The sequence below is a fragment of the Ochotona curzoniae genome, unplaced genomic scaffold, assembly GCF_017591425.1.
Source record: "Ochotona curzoniae isolate NIBS_2020 unplaced genomic scaffold, NIBS_Ocur_1.0 scaffold_4505, whole genome shotgun sequence".
NCBI classification, from domain to species: domain Eukaryota; kingdom Metazoa; phylum Chordata; class Mammalia; order Lagomorpha; family Ochotonidae; genus Ochotona; species Ochotona curzoniae.
In genome coordinates, this window is record NW_024467118.1 from 1,762,173 (window position 1) to 1,784,613 (window position 22,441).

Below are 22,441 nucleotides of genomic sequence, written 5' to 3' on the forward strand. Positions count from 1 at the left end.
GGGATAGGGCATGCTGAGACCAAAAGAGGGGTGTGGCAGAGGTTCTGAGGAGGCGGCTCAGCTGGATAGGGAAGCCAGAGTGGGTGTGAGTGCGCCCTGGAGGATGGCTGTGGTTAGGCCACCCCAGCTCAGGTGGAGCAGGGGTGCCAGAGGGCCACAGATGCGAAACCCAATGATGGCCGGCAGGTCAGGGGCCCACAGGAATGGTAGAAGGCACGAGGGGTTAGAATCGAAGCACAGAGAGTCGGCGCAGGGTCAGTGAGCGCTCCCTGCACCCACACCTGCACCTGAGGCTACACGTGTGCGGGGTGGGCAGCACCTGGGCAGTCCTCTGCTGCCTTTCCTAGGTCATTGACAGGGAGCTGCATCGGAAGCGGAGCACCTGGAACTTGAACTGGTTCTTGTATGGGATGCCACATCACAAATGGTAGCTTAACCCACGACACCACAATGCCAGCTCCTTTGTATTGGTTTTTACTGTGACTTTTTGGCCAAGAATCCCATGACCTCTCGTGTGGTCTGGTGGCACTGCTCTTGTGCGTGCTATGAAGTTAGCTGTTTTAGTCTTGGTTTTTCATCATTATACAGAAAATGGCAAATGATGGTTTAATATTGTCAAAACAGTTTGACCTCATGAACTTCCTGAAAGGATTTTGGAATTCCCCACCTACTCACATTGTCACTTACAAGCTGGTGACATAGTCCACTATTCCTGTCATGTGGGTGTCAGAGGAAGAGCCAGCCGTGATTCTAGAAGGAGAACTGTGCTGGGGAGCCAGCAGATGAGCCTTGATGCCCTCCTGGGGCCCCAGCACCCCCTGCGAGCTGGTGCTCCTGGCCCGCCTCAGGTGGAATGAGTCCTGAGGAAGCAGGCTGCAGGTTGAGCGCCCTTCTGAAAGGGTGCCCAGTGCCTCTGCCGCCTCTGGCATTGAGGACTAATGTGGTGCAATGGATGCCAAATGGTGATGCCAGGCTTTCAGGGCATGGCACCATCTGCTGGCAGCTGGCTTGGGAACTTTCCCCAGCTAGATTTTGCTGTCTCAGAATGGAAGTGAAAGCAAGACTTTAATGAAGATTATGGGTGAATCTTAGTTGGCCTGGTTTCAGCAGACTTCATTTTTATGCTAGAAAACTGACTCAGTAATCAAGCTAAACGTGAAGTGTTTTAAATGTGGACATTGATGTTGTGAATGTGCAGGCCAGTGGCCTAACACCCTCTTGTGTCCTCTGTCTGCAGCGATGGAGGAGTTAATAGTTGAACTTCGTCTCTTTCTGGAGCTCTTGGACCATGAGTACCTCACCTCGACCGTCAGGGAGAAGAAGGCCGTGATAGCCGACATTCTGCTGAGGCTGCAGTCGGCCAAAGGTGGGCGCTCCCTGCACTTGCCTTCTGTAAACGTCGATCTTGTGACCTTTTTATTATTGCCGTATGGACTGCAGATTTCGTGAGTTTCATAGACAGAGTACTAGGGTACAGAGCCACACCCCTTCCTCCGTCCTTTCCCTTGATTTTTTGTGCTCACACGGTCACGGGCTCCGTGCTCCTCTGGCAGCTCTGAAGCACAGGGGTGGGCCAGCGCTGCAGACGGCAGCCAGCTCCCAGGCTGTCAGCTCAGCTCGTCACACAGTCGGGGCGGTGTAGCTTAGCTGCAGCCAATCCAAGGAAGGACACGGTACGGGGCTTTTTGGGTCTGGTTGATTTTATCAAGCATGATGGTCTCTACTGAATCCACTTTATTGCAAAATATAGGCTTTTGTTGTTTTTATGGCTGGTTAGTATTCCATTGTGTACAGATTACATTTTTTCTTTAGGTGATGGTCATCTGGGTTGATTCTATATCTTGGTTATCTTGAGAGACCTCTCATTTCCTTTGGTGAATTCCCAGGAGTGGAATGTCTGGGTCAGGTGGTAGCAGGATGCCTGGGTCACGTGGTCCTGGAATGCCTGGGTCACGTGGTCCTGGAATGCCTGGGTCATGTGGTCTGGCATGCCTGGGTCACGTGGTCCTGGAATGCCTGGGTCAGGTGGTCTGGAATGCCTGGGTCACGTGGTCCCGGAATGCCTGGGTCACGTGGTCCTGGAATGCCTGGGTCACGTGGTCCTGGAATGCCTGGGTCACGTGGTAGATCTGCTTTCAGATTTCCCAGGGTTTCTCAGACTGTCTTCCAGTGCTGTGTTGGGGGTCCGCCCAGTGCTGTGTTGGGGCACTTTTCTCTGCACATTCTCTTTACTTTTGGATGTGAGTCATTGCACTGGGTGAGGCGGAACCTCCCTGGGCTTGCTTTCTTTGTTGTTGCATTTCCCTGGTCTGCTGGTCCTCATCGTTTTGATGTCTCTGTTGGCCATTTGTATTCCAGTTTTTTTGATTACAAACCATATTTCACTTGATCATCTTTCCAAAATTGGTTCATCTGTTCACTAGTTTAGGAACTGAATTACTCAGCAGCCTCACCTCTAAAACCTGTCCTTGTCCCAGCTGCTGTGTCTTCGTCTGGTCTAGGGTGGTCCAAGCTGCAGGGGGCTGGTAGAACCACAAACACTCTGGGACCCCCAGAGCCCCAGAGCATTTGGAGCTGAGCTGGGCGGACTCCCAGTCTCAGCATATGGGTGGCTGTGTTCCACGGCGGGGAGAGGACAGCTTGCTCAGAAGAGAAAGGTCCCAGGCAGGCTAGAGGAACCACGTGTTTCTCCTGTAGGAGCCACAGGGAGCCCGCTCTCTGCCCAGCACAAGGGGCAGCAGCTGGGTGTGGCTTTCCTGTTCAGGGAAACCCACCAGCCTCCCGGGCTCATGGTCTCATTGAATCAGGGCCTGAATCTTGGCCTGTAGGTGCACTCTCCCTGGCATGTGCAGGGGTTAGCATACACCGAGTGGGTGCACTGGCGGAGCAGTGACAGGAAGCCAGCCTCAGCCCTCGGGAAGCCGGGCTATGCTCCTGGCCCCGGCTGCAGGCTGGCCTTGCAAGAGCCCCAGTCCAGATGGCAGCTCTGCTCTGTGCGTGTGGCTGAGGCAGACACAGGGACCAGGGAAGCTGTGGGGTTCTCTTGGAAAGAGTAGCAGGGTGTTGCAGGAGTCCCTGGGCAGAGGATCAGTCCAGCTCAGAGAGGGGAGTGTGGCAGCTGGGAGGAGAGGCGCTCCCCAGAGGCGGGGGTGGAGGTTCAAGGCCCGAATGGTCCTGTGCCACAGCAGCTGCAGGGACTTGAGGCGGCTCCCCTGTCATCCCTTTCCTGGCTTCTGGCATGGTGCCAGGCACAGCGTGGGTGATGAGGGCTGCATGGGATTGCTTTATAGGTGGTCTCCTGGTGTATAAGCAGGGCTCAGTCCAGATGGAAGCCTTGTCCTCTGGTTTCACACTTGGCCTCCTCAGCTTGTACTGGGGTGCCCTGAAGGCTGTCAGCGGCTCCCCTGGGTCTGCCATGGTGTCTGACTTCACCCAGGTCCTTCCTAAACTACACTGATCCCAAGGCACCCCAGGACAATGTCACCCACTAATGCCATGGAGAAGGAAGGGCAGGTGAGGGGCAGCTGGAGCCAGCAAGAAAGGGCTGAGAACGTGCTGGCTCCGGCCTCCTGCTGCTCCTTCTGTTACTACTGCCTTCATGTGGCCTTTTTCTTTCCTTTCCTTTTTCAACATATTTGTGACCTGTAAAATGCTGAATAACAGTCCCCACCTGCTCTTTTTCCCCGACCCAGCCTCCCTCCTCATGCTCTCTGCTTTGGCTGATCCTGCAGGTTTTGAAGTGAAAGACCATGCTCAGAAGCAGGAGGCCACCAGCAGCCTGCCGGCGCCCCCTCAGCTGCCTCTGCCCGAGATCCCGCAGCCCTGGCTGGTGAGTGTCCGTCATGGAGCCATCATCCCTGAGTGTGTTTCTAGGGCGAGGAGAGCCATGGGGTAGCCTTCCCCTGGGCAGCCAGGGTTTATTTGCAAGCTGCTGTGGCTCTAGGTCCAATGACATCTGCATCTGGGAATTTAGCAGGTCAGCGTGTAGGTGAGCCCGAGGGCTTGGCCCTCTTCCCTACTCTGGGTCACCCTGGATGTGAATATACTTCAGTCACATTTAGGAGGCTTGGCACCAGCCGATGCCACTGACCCCTGTGCTGTAGCTCCTGGCTGCTCCACTTCCAGTCCATCTTCCTGCTAATGTGCCTGGGAAAACAGCAGAAGATGACCCTCTTACTTGGGCCCTGGCATCCCCGTGGGCCACCCCAAGGAAGCTCCTGGCCCCCGGCTTTGGTCTGGCCCGGCCCCAGCCGTTGTGGCCGTGTGGGGACTAACCCTCAAAAGGAAGCTCTCTGCCTCTCCCCTCTGTAACTGTGCCTTTCCAGTAAGTGTGTCATTTTTTAAAGCCGTGGTTATACTTCTATGTTTATATTGATTTTCAGTGGAGAAAAGCATGTGCCTATTCTGGGAATGTGTATTTTATTTGATTTTATACAGTAAACATTTTTTTTTTTTTGCCAATTTTCTCACCCTGAGGATACTTCTGTGTGCAGTTTTTGTTTTGGTATTTTACTGTGGCAATCAGCATTTTCTGCGTTTTGCTGTTTTCTAACTTGCTGACTCCGGGAATCTGTACTTTTACTCAGTTTGGGGCAGAATCAGCCTCTCTGAGTCTTTTTGTGTGTTTGCTGTCATGTCCTGTCGTCCCAGAGTGTGGAGCATGCGCAGGCAGGGCTGTGTCCTCCCGCTGTGTCTCTGTGGGGACCCTGGCATAGCAGGTGCCCAGGGATCGCTGATGTGCGGAAGCTCCCTGACCAGGTCCTCACTGTTCTCCACAGGGCGTGTGTTTCAGGACCTCCGCGGACACGTGGGGCCTCAGGCAGGACAACCCTTAGTGGACTAGGAGTTTTTCCTATACATTCACAACTTGATAAAGTTTGTTTATAGATTAGGCACAGTAAGAGAATGAACCATGGTGACTAATAAAAAGGTAACTGCAACATATGCTTTGATCCAAATCATTTGTATGAGCTTATTATTTTATTTCTGGAATTTTCCACCTACTATTTGTGGGCAACAGTGGGCCCTTATGTGAAACCTCCACGAGTGAACCAAGGTTAAGGTCTCCTGTAGTTCCCTCTGAACTTGAAAAGGGCACGTGATGTGAAGCCAATGTGCCCGTTTCTGCAGCCGGCAGTTGGAGCTTGGTGAGCGTGTGGGTTGGCTGAAGGGCATGAGCAAGTAGAAAAAGCAAACCCTGAAACCTCATTTCAGAAATGTCAGATCCATCTTTCTGGCCGCATTTCCTCCCTGTGCTGGCCAGGACAGGCCCTGCACCTCGGCAGTGGTGGCTGAGCAGCCACATCAGGGTCTCTCCGGGTCAAGGGGGATGTGGAAGGTGTGGTGTGGGGAAGCCCCTCACGGATAGCTAGCAGCGAGGTGGCACACACAGAGTTAGAGAAGCTGCATGCCATCTGTGGCTTGTTGTCTGGTGTGTTCTGAGCCAATGGCACGGTTGTCTGTGGCCCGTGCTCTGCAGGCTGTGTAACTAGGTGCTGCACTGCCTTGCAGCTGGCCGGGTGGAGGGACACTCCAGTGGCATGTCGTGTGAGTGACGTCACGTCTGCTCCAAGGGCACTGGGCAGTGGGGCTCACCTGTTGTCACCTTATGCCACCACTGTTGCAGTAGAAGCTGTGGTCGAGGCTCAGCTGGTAGGCCCCATGTGGCTGCAGGAACTTCTAAAACTGGTAGGAAAAGTTGGTGGGTTTTTCTTTTCTTTGTATAACAGTTGAGTATTTCTTTGCAAGACACAGACACAGACACGTGGAATTACCAGTTCACCTCCCAGTGCCCACTGTGGAAAGAGCTGGACTAGGCTGAAACCAGAAGCCCCAAATTCCAACCCGGTCTCTGATCTCCAAAGCAGGGGTCCACATCCTGGCCCTGTGTGGCCTCCTGGCAGGAAGGGGGAGTGGGGAGCGGACCTGGAGCTCACCCCGGCGCTCCTGCGCCAGATGCTGCCCTGCGGGAAGTGCCAGCCCACGCATGGCTCCCAGTTCTGTGCTGCGTTACACTCTGGGCTGTACATTGAAATCTACAGTTCCTGGTATATTGAATACATAATTTTATTTCTAAATTTTATTTATTTTAAAGACTCATTTACCTATTTGAAAGGCACAGTTAGAGAGAGAGGTTTCTTATCTCTGTTGGTTCACTTTCCAAATGACCAGGCAGAAGCTTAGAACCTGAATCTTCTTTCGGTTTCCCACCTGGTGTGGGGTCCGGGCGCCTGGACTGTCTCCCGCTGCTTCTAGCTGCCTTAGCAGGGAACTGGGTCAGAACTAAAAGGCAGGTGGGGACCCAGAGTTATATCCTAGTGGCTAAAGTCCTTGCCTTGCATGCACTGGATCCCATATGGGCACTGGTTCTAATCCAAGCAGCCCCACTTCCCATCCAGCTCCCTGCTTGTGACCTGGGAAAGCAGTCGAGGACGGCCCAGAGCCTTGGGACCCTGCACCTGCGTGGGAGACCCAGGAGAGGCTTCTGGCTTCAGATTGGCTCAACTCTGGCCGTTGAGGCCAGAAGATCTTCCTCTCTGTCTCTCCTCTCTGTATATGTGACTTTCCAATAATAAATAAATCTTGGGGGAAAAAAAGAAGCTGGGACTTGAACTGGCAATCTTACGAGAGGCCAGTGTCACAGGCAGCCAGATTAACCCACTCTGCCACAACAGTCCCTGCATGTTGCTGCTTTTCCTTCTTTATAAAATTATTGTAAAATAATTGTTGTGCTTTGTTTAAAGATTTATTTATTGAAAGAGTTACAGAGAGAGTGAAAGAAGTCTTCCATCTACTGGTTCACTCCCCCAAATGGTCACAGCATCCACAACTGGACTGACCTAAAGCCAGGAACCAGGAGCCTCTTCCGGTTCTCCCACACGGGTGCAGGGATCCAAGGACTTGGGCCATCCTCCACTGCTTTCCCAGGCCACAAACAGGGAGCTGGATGGGAAGTGGAGCAGCTGGGACACGAACCGGTGCCCATTAGGAAGCTGACACCATAGGCAGAAGCTTAGCTTGCTATGCCACAGAAGTGGCCTCATTGTTTTTTAAAAAACCATTTATACTGTTTGTAATAGAAACTTAGCTGTTTATGTTTTATTCTCATTTGGTATTTTTACTCCATAAACTCAGAAATTTCAGTCCCATTGATTGATGACGAGTGGTTCATCTGCTGGATGGCAGCGTAGCTGGGCAGTGCAGGCACAGTTCTCTGAGTAGCTTCAGCCTGTGCCTGCACTCAGCTTGCACTGCGGTCTCCCTGAGGGGTCAGGTGTGCTGTGATCATCACGCTCTGTGCTTCAGCCGGGGCTCAGCTGAGGCAGCCGAGGCTCAGGGCTACCTGGGGTCCCAAACCTGGCTTCCTGTCCCACCTGCCAGCCACGTGGGTGCCAGTGGCAGACAGAGTCCGCCTGGAGCGGCCAGCCATGGAGTGATGAGTCCGTTACTGCAGGCTGTTCTCAGACGCAGCTGCGCAGTGTGGACTCTTTCCTCCTCTCTCCCCCGCCTGTCTGTGCTGTCGCCCGCTGGGCAGAGGGGACTCCCAGGTGCTGAGAACACCCCCATAGGCTTTAACTATCTTCAATTTAAATAAGTTTTAGAGTGACAGTCCTACTAGGGCGTAACTTCTCCCTTCTTGGGCCTCGCCCCTGGATCTGGTGGACATGAAGCCCACCAGAGACCTGCATGAACGCTGGCACGTAAGTCCACGCAGAGCAAGGCGTGTGCACCACCTTGCCAGGAGGGGTGCCCGCCGAGTGCCGTGCATACACACCCCCACCCCCGGCCTAGCTGGCTGAGCGCCCACAAGACCTTCTTGGAAGTCACCGCCGAAGAGCCTGCCTTCCCTTGTTCAGCCCGCAGGACAGAGAGGGCCCTGCACTCGGCCCGTGGACGCAGAGCCGGGCCCTGCACTCGGCCCGTGGACGCAGAGCCGGGCCCTGCACTCGGCCCGTGGACGCAGAGCCGGGCCCTGCACTCGGCCCGCGGGACACAAAGTCGGGCCTGTACTTGCCTGTGGACACAAAGCTGGAGCTTACACAGCCTGTGTTACACAAAGCCGAGGCCCTATGCTCAGTTGGTGGTACAGCCACTCTGCATGCACAGAGACTGAGAGCAGAGGCCAGTGGGATCCAGTGAGGAGGTGCCCGCTCGGAGGATGAGCCCCCAGTGCCTTAGGTCAGATTCGCAAGACTGCAAAGCCTTAAACCAGTCTCTTTAAACAAGTAATTTGAATAGTTTGTTAGCCTTTTTCTTTTTTGAAATAAAGAAAAAATGCTCACTTTTGAGTGAAAAATTGCAAAGAGCTAGCTTGCAAATTCAGCAACAACCACAAAATTCTCTGTATGATTTGGGACTCTTACTGCAGGGCGAAGGCGGGTTAGAGATGTGATGACCGCAGAGGGTAAAACGGGACAGGGTCGGGCCAGCAGAGCACTCTGACCACTTCTGAGAAGCCTGGTCGCGGCCGCTGGGAGGGGAGTCAGCCTGACCACAAACGTTCCTTTACGACCAAGTACAACCTCGGCTTGCGCTACGAACTGTGCTTGCAGCAACACAACAGAACAGTGAAAACCCAGGCAGGGTGCATCACATCTGGAAGCTGTGTGTCCTCGGGCCGAGTGCAGGGCCCGGCTCTGCGTGCACGGGCCGAGTGCAGGGCCCGGCTTGGTGTCCACGGGCCGAGTGCAGGGCCCGGCTCGGTGTCCACTGGCCGAGTGCAGGGCCCGGCTCGGTGTCCACGGGCTGAGTTCAGGGCCCGGCTCTGCGTGCACGGGCCGAGTGCAGGGCCCGGCTCGGTGTCCACGGGCCGAGTGCAGGGCCCGGCTCTGCGTGCACGGGCCGAGTGCAAGGCCTGACTTTGTGAATGCGGTTCTGTTGTTTCTTGACTTGCCTCCCTGTGAGATGCAGTATTTCTCGGGTGCCCTCCTATGACATCTCATCAGCTCTCCCCTTGTGCTCGTTCATAGAGAGGCTTGATATTGTAGTCCTGTGAACTTGGAGCAGAGCTGCCTCTAAGCCTGGTGGCTGGGAAGGTCCTGCCTACTGGGTGGCCATGGGTGGGGCATTGCCCAGGTGACGTGGAGGTCACCTGTAGTGTGTGGACCAGAGCCTGCTTAGGAGGGCAGTTTCGGAGGAGTTCCTCGCTCAGCAGGCGTGTCTGCCCTTCAGTAAAGCACTCTGCTCCAGGGGTTGGGGGCACCAGCTGCCATTGGTATACAGGAGAATCGGCTGTTGTAGGGTGGGAGGCTGTGCTGGGCAAAGGTGTGCCACTGGTTAAGGCAAAGGCCAAAAACAAGAGCCAGGTATGCAAGCAGTGTGTGCTGGGGTGCCCGGGCCAGGGCCTGTGTCCAGTGCCAGGAAGAAGCTACACGATCGGAGAAACTTCCTAGTCACCAGCTACACCGTCTGAAAGTACGGTCTTCAGGAAGGCGTTGGAAAGACGAGGCAGAGGTGAGGTGAGCACAGGGGCAGGGGCATCTGTCTGTCAAGTGGGAGCACATGTTCAGGAGGGAGCATGGCCATGCCCACATGCCAGCTGCCTTCAGCCGAGTCCCGGGCCACTCCTCCCTGTGGCTGCAGGAAGCTGGTCCTGTCTGGGGAGGGTCTCTGAATATTCACAGCGGGGCTGGAGTTGGGGGTGGGGCTTCAGAACTTGCTTGCCCTTTTGGGGCAGGGCACATGGTGAGAGTTTGCATGGCAGTTGTAATATTATTATAATGATGATATGATTGCCATAGGGATGCTGCTGGCAGCTGTGTTGGTGTTTTTGGCTAACGTTGGTTTCATGGCCATTGTGGTTTTCTTCTGTGAGGACTGGAGGGGGTGAGGTCTTGGTCATTGGGGCAGGGCCTGTGCTGTGATGGGGTGGGTCTGGGGTCTAGGGACAGGGCCTGGGCAGGAGGGCAGGGCTGGCAACCTCTGTGTCCCTGCTGACTGCCTTCTTGCCGCAGTGCAGACATTCAGGGAGTCCGGGTGCCGGTCGCTGGCAGGTGATCTACAGCTGCGGCTGGGCACTCGCAGGTCAGCCTCGGGGAAGGTTTCGCTTGATCAGTAGGGCAGCAGAAGCCGCTGACGGGCGTCCCCTCTGTAGGAATTGTCTTTCTGGGCATATGGTGTGTGCATTTGAATCCCCATTGCATTCTGTGTTTATCTCCTTGATAGTATGAGTCTCTGTGGCGTGTCCCCTCTGCGGTGTGTCCCTGTCTAGCCTTGCAGTGTGTCCCCTCTGCGGTGTGTCCCCGTCTAGCCTTGCAGTGTGTCCCCCCAAGACTCTGTAGTCCCTAGTTTGCCATGCTGTGTGCCTTCTAGTAATCTCAACGCTCTGACTTTTCAAGAATACTCACAGCAGGCTCCGCTACCACAGGATTTCTGTTTATGATTTTTTCTTTTTTTTTTTTTAAGATTTATTTATTTTTATTACAAAGTCAGATATATAGAGAGGAGGAGAGACAGAGAGGAAGATCCTCCATCCGATGATTCACTCCCCAAGTGAGTGCAATGGCCGGTACTGTGCCAATCCAAAGCCAGTATCCATGAACTTCTTCCGGGTCTCCCACATGGGTGCAGGGTCCCAAGGCTTTGGGCCGTCCTCAACTGCTTTCCCAGGCCACAGGCAGGGAGCTGGATGGGAAGTGGAGCTGCCGGGATAAGAATCGGCGTCCATATGAGATCCTGGCACATTCAAGGCGAGGACCTTAGCCACTATAGGCCACACTGCCAGGCCCAATTTTTTTTTTCTTTTTTTGGAAAAGATTGATTTGTTTATTGGAAAGGCAAATATACAGGGAGGAGGAGGGACAAAGAGGAAGATCTTCCATCTGATGATTCACTCCCCAAGTGACCGCAAAGGGTGAAGCTGCACTGATCTGAAGCCAGGAGCCAGAAGCTCTTCAGGGTCTCCCATGTGGGTGCAAGGTCCCAAGGCCTCGGACCATCCTCCACTGGTTTCCCAGATCACAAGCAGGGAGCTGGATGAGAAGCAGGGCTGCTGGGATCAGAACCAGCGCCCATGTGGGATCCCAGGCATTCAAGGCGAGTATTTTAGCTGCTAGGCTATCTCTCCAGGCCCTGTTTCTTATTCTTTTTCAAGAGCTGTGCAGCTGTCAGGCTGTCTACCTACACATAGTAAGTGCTGAGAACCGCTTTACAGCATGAGCCGGAAGTTGGGAGTGGGTCCCACCCATGTCAGTGTGGGCTGCCTGTTACTGGCCACCATCACAGGTGCCTGATCCAGGGGGAGGGACCCATGTGCCCTCCCCTGCCTCCTCTTCAGGTCATCATTGTGTGCCGACACTGGTCAGGGAGTGGGGTAGGGCTGCATGTATGACGTCATGGTGGCGTTGTATGTCAGCTTGGGTCAGGACAGCGTGTGATGTCACAGGATGTCATGGAGGACATCGTGTGTCAGCACGGGTCAGGACAACATGTGATGTCACAGGAGGTCATGGAGGACATCGTGTGTCAGCACGGGTCAGGGCAGCATGTGATGTCACAGGATGTCATGGAGGATATCGCGTGTCAGCACAAGTCAGGACAGCATGTGTGATGTCACAGAGGTGGTACAGGGTCGTGTGGTATGTGGTAACCCAGAGCTGGCGTAAGTGCTATGCCAGTGCCTAACTGTGATGATTTTAAAAGTTGTAGTAAAATACAGATAACAGAATTTACCATTATAGAGTGTGTTTTACTTGGGGTAGGACTTGCGGTTGGCTTAAGGCTCTGCTTACAACCCTCTGTGTCAGAAGCTGGTTCCGGTGCTGCCTTCTGCTGACACGGCTGGGAGGGCGACAAGTGGTCTGTCTCTCCCTTCAGGTAAATAACTAAACACATCTATTTTTTCTTTAAAATGTACAACTCAGTGACATTATGTGTATTAACAGTGTTGGGCAACCATCTCCACCATTCATTTCCAGAACTTTCCGTCTTCCCCAGTCAAACCTGTCCCTTTGGAACACTAGTTCCCTGTTCCTTCCTCTGTCCCTCTACTTTCTGTCCCTGTGACACGGGGAGGTGGTGGCCTCCCTGCCCTCTGTCCATCACTCTGGCAGCCCCTTGGTCTATCTCTTTGACACATCGGAGGTTTTGTGACTCAGTTCGATGCTTTAGCAGTTGCGGCATTGAGACTGACACCTCCGTGTCACACGGTCAAGCCCCCTCCTCCCTGCGGGCCAGTGTGGTCCTTTTGGCGCCGTGGACCCTCTGGGTCCCGTCCGCTTGCCAGCATTTGACAATCTCAGGCTTTGGTCTCACGTGTGATGCTGGTGGCCTTTTTTATCTTAAATTGGTTCTTTGGCTGCGTCCTGGACAGCTCCTGCCAGCACTGCTCCTGGGCTGTTCGCATGCCCGGGGGCGGAGGCTGTGCGGCCTGTCTAAAGCTGGAGAAAGTTGGCAGGGATATTTTCAAGTGTGGGAGGAATGCGAACAACGATCAGCAAGGAATGGGTGTCAGGCTTGGATGAAGGCTGCTACTTTGCCAAGAAAAGTACTTACCCAAAATTCTTGGTGTTAGTGGTGTTAATATTAAAACCGCTTAGTTCAGTGCGGACTATAAAGTTTTATTAGCCATTGTGAGTTACTGCAGCCACCACAGTCGCCACGAGCAGCTTAGGCTGCAGCGTGAGACTTCTGCCAGGCACAGAGGATCTTGCTGCTGCGTGTGTGAGTGGTGAGGACTTGAACCCCAGATGTTTGGCTCTTATTCCAAGCATGTGATCTGGGTAGGCTGCAGTGTGTGTAGAATCCGAACAGAAAATCTTCCAGATTCTAGGTGTGTGTTTTTCTCAGCTACTGTGAGGGTAGTAGGCTCATACCTGCCTGTAGCGGTCTCAAGTCCCGGCTGCTCCACTTCTAATCCGGCTCCCTGCTGATGGCCTGGAAAAGGAGAGGATGACCCAGGTCCTGCAGCCCCTTCACCCACTGGGGAGCCCTGCAGGAAGCTCCTGGTTCCTGGCTCAGCGCAGCCCAGCTCGGGTTTTGTGGCCACCTGAGGAGTGAACTAGCAGATGGAGAATCCTTCTCTCCGTCCCTGCCTCTGTCCCCCGCCCCCGCACGCTCCATCTCTGTAACTGATTTTCCAGTCAGGATGTGTTTTATTGCTGTGTGTGGAGACTAGGCATGCTGTGTGTGGATTGGGGTCGGAGAGGGAAGGCAGGGAGACAGTGCACCTTCATCATGCAGTGACGGGCGTCGGCCGCGCCCACATGGGCTGCTCCTCCTCCGTCGGCCCAGCAGTGTTGGGGCCGAGGACCACAGCCATGACAGAGGCCCAGCCCTGCTGTTCCATTTCCGCTGTCAGCGCCTGCTCTGGCCTGCCTGTGGCCCCCTCGCTAGCTGGTAACTCCAGAGACCTGGGGCAAGGGCATCTGGCTTGTGAGTCTCAGGGTCCTTACTTATAAAATCATTCCTTTTTTCTTTTTTTTTTAAGATTTATTATTTTTTTTAATCACAAAGTCAGATATACAGAGAGGAGAGACAGAGAGGAAGATCTTCCGTCCGATGATTCACTCCCCAAGTGAGTGCAATGGCCATTACTGTGTTGATCCGAAGCCGGGAACCAGGAACCTCTTCCGGGTCTCCCACGCGGGTGCAGGGTCCCAAGGCTTTGGGCCGTCCTCCACTGCTTTCCCAGGCCACAGGCAGGGAGCTGGATGGGAAGTGGAGCAGCAACCAAATGGGATGCTGACAGTTGCAAAAGGAGGAATAGCCAATTGAGCCATCACACCAGGCCCTGTGAGATCATTCTTACAATACCAACATGTTGGTGCCAATTTCTTTTTTTTTTATTAGAAAGTCAGATTTTACAGAGAAAGAGAGACAAAGATCTTCCATCCACTGATTCACTCCCCAGGTGGCCACAATGGCCGGAGCTGAGCCGATCCAAAGCCAGGAGCCTTGAGCCTCTTCTGGGTCTCCCATGTGGGTGCAGAGTCCCTAGGCTTTGGGCCGTCCTCCCCTGCTTTCCCAGGCCAGAACTGGCACCCATGTGGGATTCCAGCGCATGCAAGGTGAGGACCTTAGCTGCTAGGCTACTGTGCCGGGCCCGGTGTTAATTTCTAAAGGACAGAAAAAATATACAAATCATCCCAGGATGGCTTCCCAACGGGAGAACAGGGAATAGCTCTTGTTCCAGAGTGTCAGTAATGGCGATTATGATAATAATTATTCTCTCATTTGGGCCACAGAGTTGTATAAAATAATGGCTTTTTCATTATTATTACTTTTGACGTTATCTCAGAGTAGTGAAGAGGGACTTTTTGTTCCAGCAAAATGGAAATTACATTTTTAGCCAGTATTGGAAGCCATGCAGCCCACAGATGGTTAGAGCTAAGAGTGTAGGCCACGTAGTCCGTGGGTGGTGTCGCAGTGCGGCCGATAGAATGTGTTTGCTCTAGTAAGATGTGGAGAAGTTCGTCTCAAGGAGGTAAGACTGTCAACTAAAAAGCTGAGGAACTTTCGCCGAGGTGTTAGTGTAGGAGAGCTTTGGCGACGTGGGTCTCAGCCTGGGGCTGTGCTGTCCCTGTGTCGTTGCTAGAGCAGGGCCGAGGCAGGTGGAAGGCAGCTCCTGCATCTGGTAAGCATGGGGATGCTCTGGTGGCTACAGCTGTCTCATGGTACGGGTTTGTGAGAGGCAGGGCAGGTGAGCTGCAACCAGAGCGATCTGCACCTGCCCGGGGCCCTCTGCTCCCGGGGGCAGGTCGCCCAATCACGGGAGAGGCATCTCCTGGCAGGCCAGGGGCCCATGAAGTCCCTTCGCTCCCCGGAGATCGGAGGCCTTTGTGAGGACACCAGGTTAGTTTGAAGGAGGTGGAGGGACGTCGTTCCCCGTGGGTATATCCATTGAGATCACAGGCTCTGGAGTGGGTGCGCCCTCCCAGGGCACGGCTTCCGGGATGGCCACACAGCCCCGGAGAGCAGACGCCCCACACCCACGTCTGCACAGCTTCCCACCCCGCCCCGCCCGTCTCACCACGCTACGCCACGCCTCACTCGGTTCTGCCATCCCTCCTCGCCCCAACCCGACATGCCATGCCTCACACTGCCCTGCCTCTCCTGGGATCCCTGTTGGAAACGTGCCTTCCCTCTCCCTGCCTTCTGGCCTCCTTGCTGGTGTGGCTTCAACCTGCTCAGCTGTGAGAATAACCCTGCAGCTCCTCTCGCCTGAAGGCAGTGGGGCCTGGCCACAGGGTCAGGAGCTGTCAGTGGGATGGGGAGCCCTGCAGCAGGCTTGCAGGGTGAGGATGCGAAAGCTCCGGCCCTGGTCCAGCCCGTGCGTCTGCTCTGTGTCACAGCAGCATTCAGGAAGGTGGTCTGAGAGGCCCTGTCACAAACGTGTGCTTGAGTCAGCGGTCTGGAATGCTTCTCTGGGATGTGGGTACTGTGACTGTCCCACCATGCAGACCGGAAGCCGGAGCTCCCTCCCTTCATGCACCACAGTGAACCCTGTGGCTCCCCTAGAACCACACGCCAAGCTTCCCGACCTCGGCGTGGGCTCCTTGACTGATCTCACAGGGGCTGAGCGGGACCCAGCACAGTGTCAGGCTCTGCTGGGAGAATGGCCTCTAGGGTGACCGTGTGTGAGCTGGTAGTGTGGTGGCCGTCCAGGTGATGCGTGGTGACTCTGCTGGGTGGACGACTGGGCGGTGCCTGCCTCCCGCTGCAGGTCAGATGGGGAGTTCTGTGTGTGCAGCTGGCTGTCCTTGGGCGGAGGCAATGTGCTGGGGTGCAGGGCCTCCAAGCGGAGTTACGTAGGAGCCAAAGTGTTGGCGCTGCACATTCCCAGAAGCTGAATAAGCACCTGCCCTGATTTCATTGGAACAGCACCCCACTGGGAGTTGCAGCTTCGATGTGCACTGGCCCGTCGTGTGTCTCTCCCTAGGGTGTCTGCAGAGTCTAGACCACACGAGCTGGTTAGGGACTAGCCGCAGGAGAAGGTGGAGAGTGTGGTGCCGGCAGATGCAGAAAGCCGCAGCCCCGTGTTCAGCAGCCCGGGCTGTGAGTGGCTGTCCCCGCCTCCGTTCCCTAGTTTGTGAAATAGAAGATGGTAGAATGTCAGCCTGGAGAGCTTCCTGTGTGGATGGATAGCTGTGGCGATGACCCGAGAGTCCTCCCAGGCTGCCCCACTGGCAGGAGCTGGAACCTCCAGGGAGGGTTAAGAAGGGAGGGGCTCTGGGCTTTCCTGAAGAGCAGGTGCAGAGCGGCAGGGAGCGCCCCTCGCTCGGGCTTTGCCGAAGTGGTGGTATCGTTTCAGAGTTCGTCTAGAAGTTGTATCTGATTCGTCTTACCGTATTCATTCATTTTCATTTTATGTGAAAGACACAAAAGAGTGGCAGGAACAGTTACAGCTCTTCCGCTTACTGGTTGGTTATTCCTCAGAGGCCGTCCATGCCAGGAACACATCGGCAGGAAGCTGGGCCAGGGCACGGCAGCCAGGCCTGAGCCGGGCACCCCAGTGTCAGGTGGGTGCCTCTGTCCCGGTGCCCGCCACCCACTCCATTTGCTGGATTTTACGCAGGATCAGATTCCTCTGTCCCTGGAGGAGACTTCTCTTTTAGAGTGCTTCATAGGTGGCTTTCTTTTCCTTTTTTTCCCCTTAAAGATTTCTTAAGATGTAGTAGGTGTGTTCTGAATGTGTGGGCAGCGGGCACATGTGCACAGTCCTGCTCCCCAGCTGGGCACAGCGCAGTGTGGGGAGAAGCACGGAGGCAGCCAGTGCTGTGGGGCGGGCTGTCAGCAGCCACGTGGAGGGCTCCGTCAGGGTCTGATGCTGCCCAGACCTCGGAAGGGCAGCCCTGTCCCCGTTGAGTGTCGGCTGCTAACGCTGTGCCCGTTTCTGTTTCCCTCAGCCTCCGGACAGCGGGCCTCCACCTCTGCCGACAGCCTCGCTCCCGGAAGGTTACTACGAGGAAGCCGTGCCGCTGAGTCCTGGGAAAGCGCCGGAATACATCACGTCAAGTGAGTGGCGACCCAGGAAGGGAGCTGGCACAGACAGGGCTCTGCTGGTTCCTAGGGCCCAGTCCTGCCACCCCGAATCAGTGACATCTGTGTGTCCAGCTTGGCCACAGCTGTGCGCTGGCTGATGGCAAGATGGCCAGTGCCATGTTTGTGTTCACGGGTGTGAGTCTCCTGCCAGCTGCCCCTGGGTGCGCATCTCTCAGTCATGAACACTGCTGAGCAAGCTTGCCGCCCTGCCCGCCCGTCACTGGGGGCTGCTGTCGTGTGGTTGGCCCTGCACCTCTTGGTCTTTTGGGAGACGCTGTCCTGCTGGCTCAAAAAGCAATGGAGCATGGGAATCTGAAATGTCCCCTGTTGGTGCCCACCATGCTCTCTCCTCTCCCCCTGTTTTTTTAAAGAGTTATTTTGATTGGAAAGGCAGATTTACAGAGAGAAGGAGAGACACAGAGGAAGATCTTTCATCCCCCAAGTGGCCACAGCAGCTGGAGCCGAGCCAGTCCGAAGCCAGGAGCCAGTGGATGCAGGTCCCAAGGCCTTGGGCTGTCCCCCATGCCTTCCCAGGCCACAGCATGGAGCAGCTTCCTCTTCCCAGCACACTTCAGGGCTGCAAATGAGAGTGGTTGGTTTGATTGAGAGTTCTCGGTAATTGTCATTCTGCCACACTCTGTGTGGCCTTCGTTGAAACCATTTCTTGGTGGCCTCTGGGCAGACACCTTGTAAGTGGAAACCAGGCCTGAGGAGGCGTGGCCACCAGCGGCCATGCACAGTCACTCCTGTGAGGAACGGGTGAGCTCCCGGTCAGCTCAGGCTGCGGTGCTGCTGCTTATGCTTAGACACGAGCTTGGAGACAGGCCTGAGGACCTGCAGCCTGCTCTGGGGAGTGTTCTGTGTGGGGGTGGGGGCGCCAAAGCTGTGGGAACCAGGGAAGACACTTTGGAAAGAGGGTGAGAAGGCTGTGGAGGGACTGGCAGGGGGCGGGACACACTGAGCTCTCTGTCACTACCGTGCCCCACCACGGGGCTCCAGGGACACGAGGGATGCCCTGTCAGAGCCTGGCACCTGAGCCCATACACAGAGCTGGGCTTTGGGGATGTGGGGCACTCCCCGTAGGACCCTGAGGGGCTGTGGACTCAGGCAGTGCAGCAGCGTGTGCAGAGCCTGGCACCTGAGGTGGCATCACCTGGCGCTCTCTCTGCCACATCACCTTCTAGTCTGTTGGGGGGCCACCTAACTCAGAACAGTCCATTAAAAGAAGTGTTGAGCACTGTGAACAGGTGACACAGTGTGACGCTGCTGCAAGGGCTTGTCTAATCCTGCAGGGGCCCGTCCAGTCCCACAGGGCCCCGTCCAGTCCCACAGGGCCCCGTCCAGTCCCGCGGGGGCCCATCCAGTCCCACAGGGGCCCGTCCAGTCCCGCAAGGCCCCGTCCAGTCCTGCAAGGCCCCGTCCAGTCCCACAGGGGCCCGTCCAGTCCCACAGGGGCCCGTCCAGTCCCACGGGGGCCCGTCCAGTCCCGCAGGGGCCCGTCCAGTCCCGCAGGGGCCCGTCCAGTCCCGCAAGGCCCCGTCCAGTCCCACAGGGGCCCGTCCAGTCCCGCAAGGCCCCGTCCAGTCCCACAGGGCTGTCTCTTCAGTCCCAAAGGTGCCTCTACAGTCCCACAGGATCCTGTCCAGTGCCACGGATGCCTGTCCAATCCCACGGGGTGCCTGTCTAGTCCCATGGGGTATCTGTCCAGTCCCACAGGAGATCATCCAGTGCCATGGGATGCCTGTCCAGTCCCACAGGAGCCTGTCCAGTGCCACAGGATACCTGCCCAGTCCCATGGGGTGCCTATCCAGTCCCACGGGGTGCCTGTCCAATGCCACAGGGTGCCTGTCCAGTCCCACTGGGTGCCTGTCCAGTGCCATGGGGTGCCTGTCCAGTGCCACGGGGTACCTGTCTAGTCCCACAGGGTGCCTGTCCAGTCCCACGGGGTTCTGTCCAGCAGGCCTTAGGGCTTGGAGCCCTGTCTGCTGGAGACAGTGACGCTGAGCCAGCATAACCACCATCAGGAGGCATTCTGGAAGGGTTCACCTTAGCCCCACACGTGTTGCCTGGACAAAACCAAAAGCCCATCCCCCCAGTCTGCTGGTTGTTTCAGGGTGGTGGGGCGCGGGGCCGGCCCATGGGTTCCCTGAGCATGGAACTACTGTCCTTTTTCACTTGCTGTGAGGTGAGTTCCTGGGCTAAGTGAGGCTGTGCAGTGCCTACAGGAGTGGGCAGGGCCTGCTCTGCACCAAGGATGATGCTGTGGGCCAGGGCCTTGTGGACCGAGAGGGCACAGTGACCAGGATGGCAGTGACCGGAAGCAGCAGAGAGCCAGCGAGGGAGGTCACATGGAAGGGCTGACATTGGTGAGCCAGGTTCCTTGTCATGAGCTGGAGCCCGTGGGGAGGCAGAGTGCTCACACTGTGTAACCTTGCCCGCATGGCGCTCTCTCTGGGGAGTATGGAGACAGGGACCTGTTGTTGAATGAGCATGGGGGCCTCTTCTGCCAAGCCTCCAGGCGCACAGAATCTGTGGGACCACCTGGGAAGGTCTGTCCTGGGTGTCTTGTTGAGTCTTGACCACCCAACCCAGATATAGCACAGGACAGTGGTGGTGGGCAGTGCTGAGAGCAAGTGGCAGGGTGTCAGCAGTGGGGCCAAACTCCCACAGCTCTGCTGGAGCCTGCTGCCCTACCGCCCTGCCAGCAGCATTGCTCAAGTGGGGGAGAGTTCCTTGGTGGTCAGTGTGAGTTTGTGCTGGGCAGCTCAGGCAGGCATGCACTTGTGGCTGCTGAAGGCCCAGCAGGGACCGAATGTGGCATCAGACATCGAGGCAGGATCAGCCCCAGCTGCATTCTCTGTGCTCTGGCACGTGGTTCCATTGGGCCTCCACAGGGCCAGTGCACCCTCCAGTGTCCACTCAACTGGCTCAGCATGCGATTCTGTCTTAAGTCGGGTGACCTTTTGAGCTGCTCGTGAGGTGGGTGGCAGTAGATGGCAGGTGCTACTGTGCCGTGTGGGAGTGGGTGGAGAGACGTCCCCCAAATCTGGGCATCCTCTCCAGCCTTACCCACAGGAGCATCGCCTCTACCTGCCGTCATTTCCTGGAACTGTGTTCCAGGTGGGCCGAGGGCTGAGGCACATTTGGAGATGACTCAGATCTGACTGAAGGACCTCACTGCCCAGCCTGGGGGAGAGTGGCAGCCCGGCAACCCTTCAGTATGCCAGCTGGCCAGGGTCTTACGGCTGCCTCCTGCAGAGTGTAGTGCTGCGGCATGCCAGTTGACCTGGGTGCAGCGCTGTGGCGTGCCAGCATGTCAGTGCACCAGCTGACCTGGGTGCCAGCAGTACTGTAAGGTGAACATGACATTTAGCAGGATGTTCTGTTCCGCCTTCCTCTGGGGCTGTGACGTCCCGGCGACAGCTGTGGCACAGGGACGGTGCAGTGTGGTGGGAAACAAAGGTGGGCATGTCTTCAGTGTGCTGCTTCAGAGCACCACAGGCAGGGTGCACACAGCAAACGTAGACAGACTCAGGGTACAGTAGCCAGCACGGTGGGTTGCCTATGGGCTGTCTTCCTGGGATCTCTCATGGTGTCCTCACATGGGGACAGTGGTCTCTTCCTTCCTGTGAGGCCAGCAGCCCTGTGGATTAGGGTGCCACCTGTACACCCTCATTTAGTCTTACGGCTCCATGTGCTAAGAGTCCTGACAGGGAGAGGCTTACTATATGGATTCTGAAGCAGACAGCTAACTGCATGGCACCAGGTTTGGAACCACAGGACTTGCTGAGCCAGGCACCTCTGCAGGAAACGTGAAAGCCAGACACGTGTGTGCAGGCTGAGGTGGGTTGGGTGGCACCCAGAAGCCTGCTGGAAGAGCTGCTCTGTCCGCGGCCCTGGAAGCAGGTGGCTGCACCTGAGCAGCCAGAGGCGTCAGCCTGGGAGATGTCTCCAAGTGGGAAGGCTAGGTGTGCCTCCTTGTGGGAGCTGACGGGGACAGCGAGGAGTGTGCTCTGGGTCTCTCGTGGTCCACAGGGTCTGTGTGGCAGTTCCAGGAGGCAGACAGTGCTGCAGCTTACAGAATCATCTTCTGTGGATGTGGGGATCAGGAAGCTGCTGGGTGGGACGTCTGGCAGTCAAGGTGCACCATGTGGCAGCACCACCCAGGAGCCCTGAGCCCATGCCAAGGGGCTATTCTAAAGCCAGCATTTCTAGTCACCTTGGTGGGAGTTTTCACCCAGCTTCCACTGCACAGGTCTGGGAGTCCTGGCTCCTAAATGCTACCCCGTGCTTCAGATCAGACCCTGGTCTGTTTTATTTATGCTTGCCAGATTATGACTCGGATGCGATGAGTAGCTCCTACGAGTCGTATGATGAAGAGGAGGAAGACGGGAAGGGAAAGAAGGCCCGGCACCAGTGGCCCTCTGAGGAGGCCTCCATGGACCTGGTGAAGGATGCCAAGATCTGTGCCTTCCTGCTGAGAAAGAAGCGCTTTGGCCAGTGGACCAAGTTACTCTGCGTCGTCAAAGACACCAAGCTCCTGGTAAGGCTTCTCTCGTGGTGAACCCGCGGGGCCTTGTGGGCTACCTAAGGGGTGGGGTCTGTTCCCAGTGGACGTGAACATCAGCCGTGGAAGGCAGCAGTCAGAGCCAGGCCAGCAGCTTTCTGCAAAGGTTTCCCAGCCCTTAAGGCGAGCGGCCAGCGGAGTCTGCCCACGCTGGGGCAGCGCCTGTGGTTTGTGTCATGGACATGCGCAGTGTTTTAACTTGCCAGAAGGCACAAGCTGGAGTTTCTCATCTGGAGTGAGTCAGTGAATTCCTCACAGCCAGGTCATAGCAGGAGGCCGGGCGGGCTCCGGAGGGTCGGAAATGCGGGCAAGGAGATTCTTCTGGAAAGCACAAAGCCAATCCTCTCTCTCAACTTCCCTCCCTCTCTCTCTTTGTCCCTCTCCCCTTCTCTCCCTTCATCCCCCTCTTTCCCTTCCTCCCTCTCTCTCTCCTTCCCTCTCTCTTCCTCCCCCTCTCTCCCTTCCCCCTCCCTCTCCCTTCCTCCCATCTCTCCCTTCCTCCCTCTGTCTCTCCCTCCTTCTCTCCCCCTCTCTCCCTTCCTCCCTCTCTCTCTTTGTCCCTCTCTCCCTCTCTCCCTTCCTCCCCCTCTCTCCTTTCCTCCCTCTGTCTCTCCCTCCTTCTCTCCCCCTCTCTCCCTTCCTCCTCCCCCCCCCCCCGTAAACTTTGACTAACAGGACAGGAAGGTGGAGTTGGGGAACACAGGCGTCTGCTGTGGGCGCCCACCCTCAGGGCTGGGGCTCGAGGCCAGCAGATTCCCTTCATCCCTCCTGCTTCCCTCCTTTATGAATCCTGGTTCACCGGTCACTCCTGGATTAGGGACCTCCAAGGTCACCATGGTTCAGTCCTGGGTTAGGGACCTCCAAGGTCACCATGGTTCAGTCCTGGGTTAGGGA

General features: G+C 56.1%; 1 protein-coding gene across 2 annotated transcripts in view; it reads left to right on the forward strand.

Moving 5' to 3' along the window:
- The first annotated feature begins 1,156 nt into the window (after positions 1-1,156).
- AFAP1 (actin filament associated protein 1) overlaps positions 1,157-22,441 on the forward strand; it is a 66,650-nt gene continuing 45,365 nt past the window's right edge. For both annotated transcript variants that reach the window (XM_040965890.1, XM_040965891.1), the window contains exons 1-4: positions 1,157-1,366; positions 3,732-3,829; positions 16,845-16,953; positions 21,312-21,523. In XM_040965890.1, coding sequence (XP_040821824.1) covers positions 1,240-1,366; positions 3,732-3,829; positions 16,845-16,953; positions 21,312-21,523 — 546 coding nt within the window. In that variant the 5' untranslated portion in view covers positions 1,157-1,239. The remainder of the gene's footprint in view (positions 1,367-3,731; positions 3,830-16,844; positions 16,954-21,311; positions 21,524-22,441) is intronic.